Here is a 343-nt window from a genome sequence, read left to right on the forward strand (position 1 = left end):
TCATTTTCTAGTGAAGCGGCGGAGGCACGCAAGGTGCTACGGCTGCGGGGGGGGAATGCTGCTGCTGTGTCGCCGCTGTAGCTGCAGCAGCAGCCGCTGCTCTGGATGAGGCGGCTGGGCTTTACAAAGGCAACGCAGAGAGGCGCCGAGCTCCTTCAGATACAGTCGAGTCAGGCTGCGTGGAGGAGGCCGCGGTGCAGCTGCAGCAGCTCGGCCACCCTTCACCAGCAGCAGCAACAGCAACAGCAACAGCAGCAGCGGTGAGACCGGGAAGTTCGTTCTCCCTGCAGGCGTTGCATGTGCTGTGTGCTGCGCTGGGGGCCTCTTTGAGCTCTGTTGTGGT

The 343-nt window shown here is 63.0% G+C and overlaps 1 protein-coding gene across 1 annotated transcript in view; it reads left to right on the forward strand.

Moving 5' to 3' along the window:
- EMH_0013860 (uncharacterized protein) overlaps positions 1–343 on the forward strand; it is a gene marked incomplete at both ends in the record, with an annotated part of 1,169 nt that overhangs the window by 306 nt on the left and 520 nt on the right. Inside the window, one exon of the mRNA XM_013499941.1 lies at positions 82–341. Within this exon, the coding sequence (XP_013355395.1) occupies positions 82–341 (260 nt within the window). The remainder of the gene's footprint in view (positions 1–81; positions 342–343) is intronic.

This window comes from Eimeria mitis, genomic scaffold (assembly GCF_000499745.2).
Source record: "Eimeria mitis Houghton genomic scaffold, Emh_scaff484, whole genome shotgun sequence".
Classification (NCBI taxonomy): Eukaryota; Apicomplexa; class Conoidasida; order Eucoccidiorida; family Eimeriidae; genus Eimeria; species Eimeria mitis.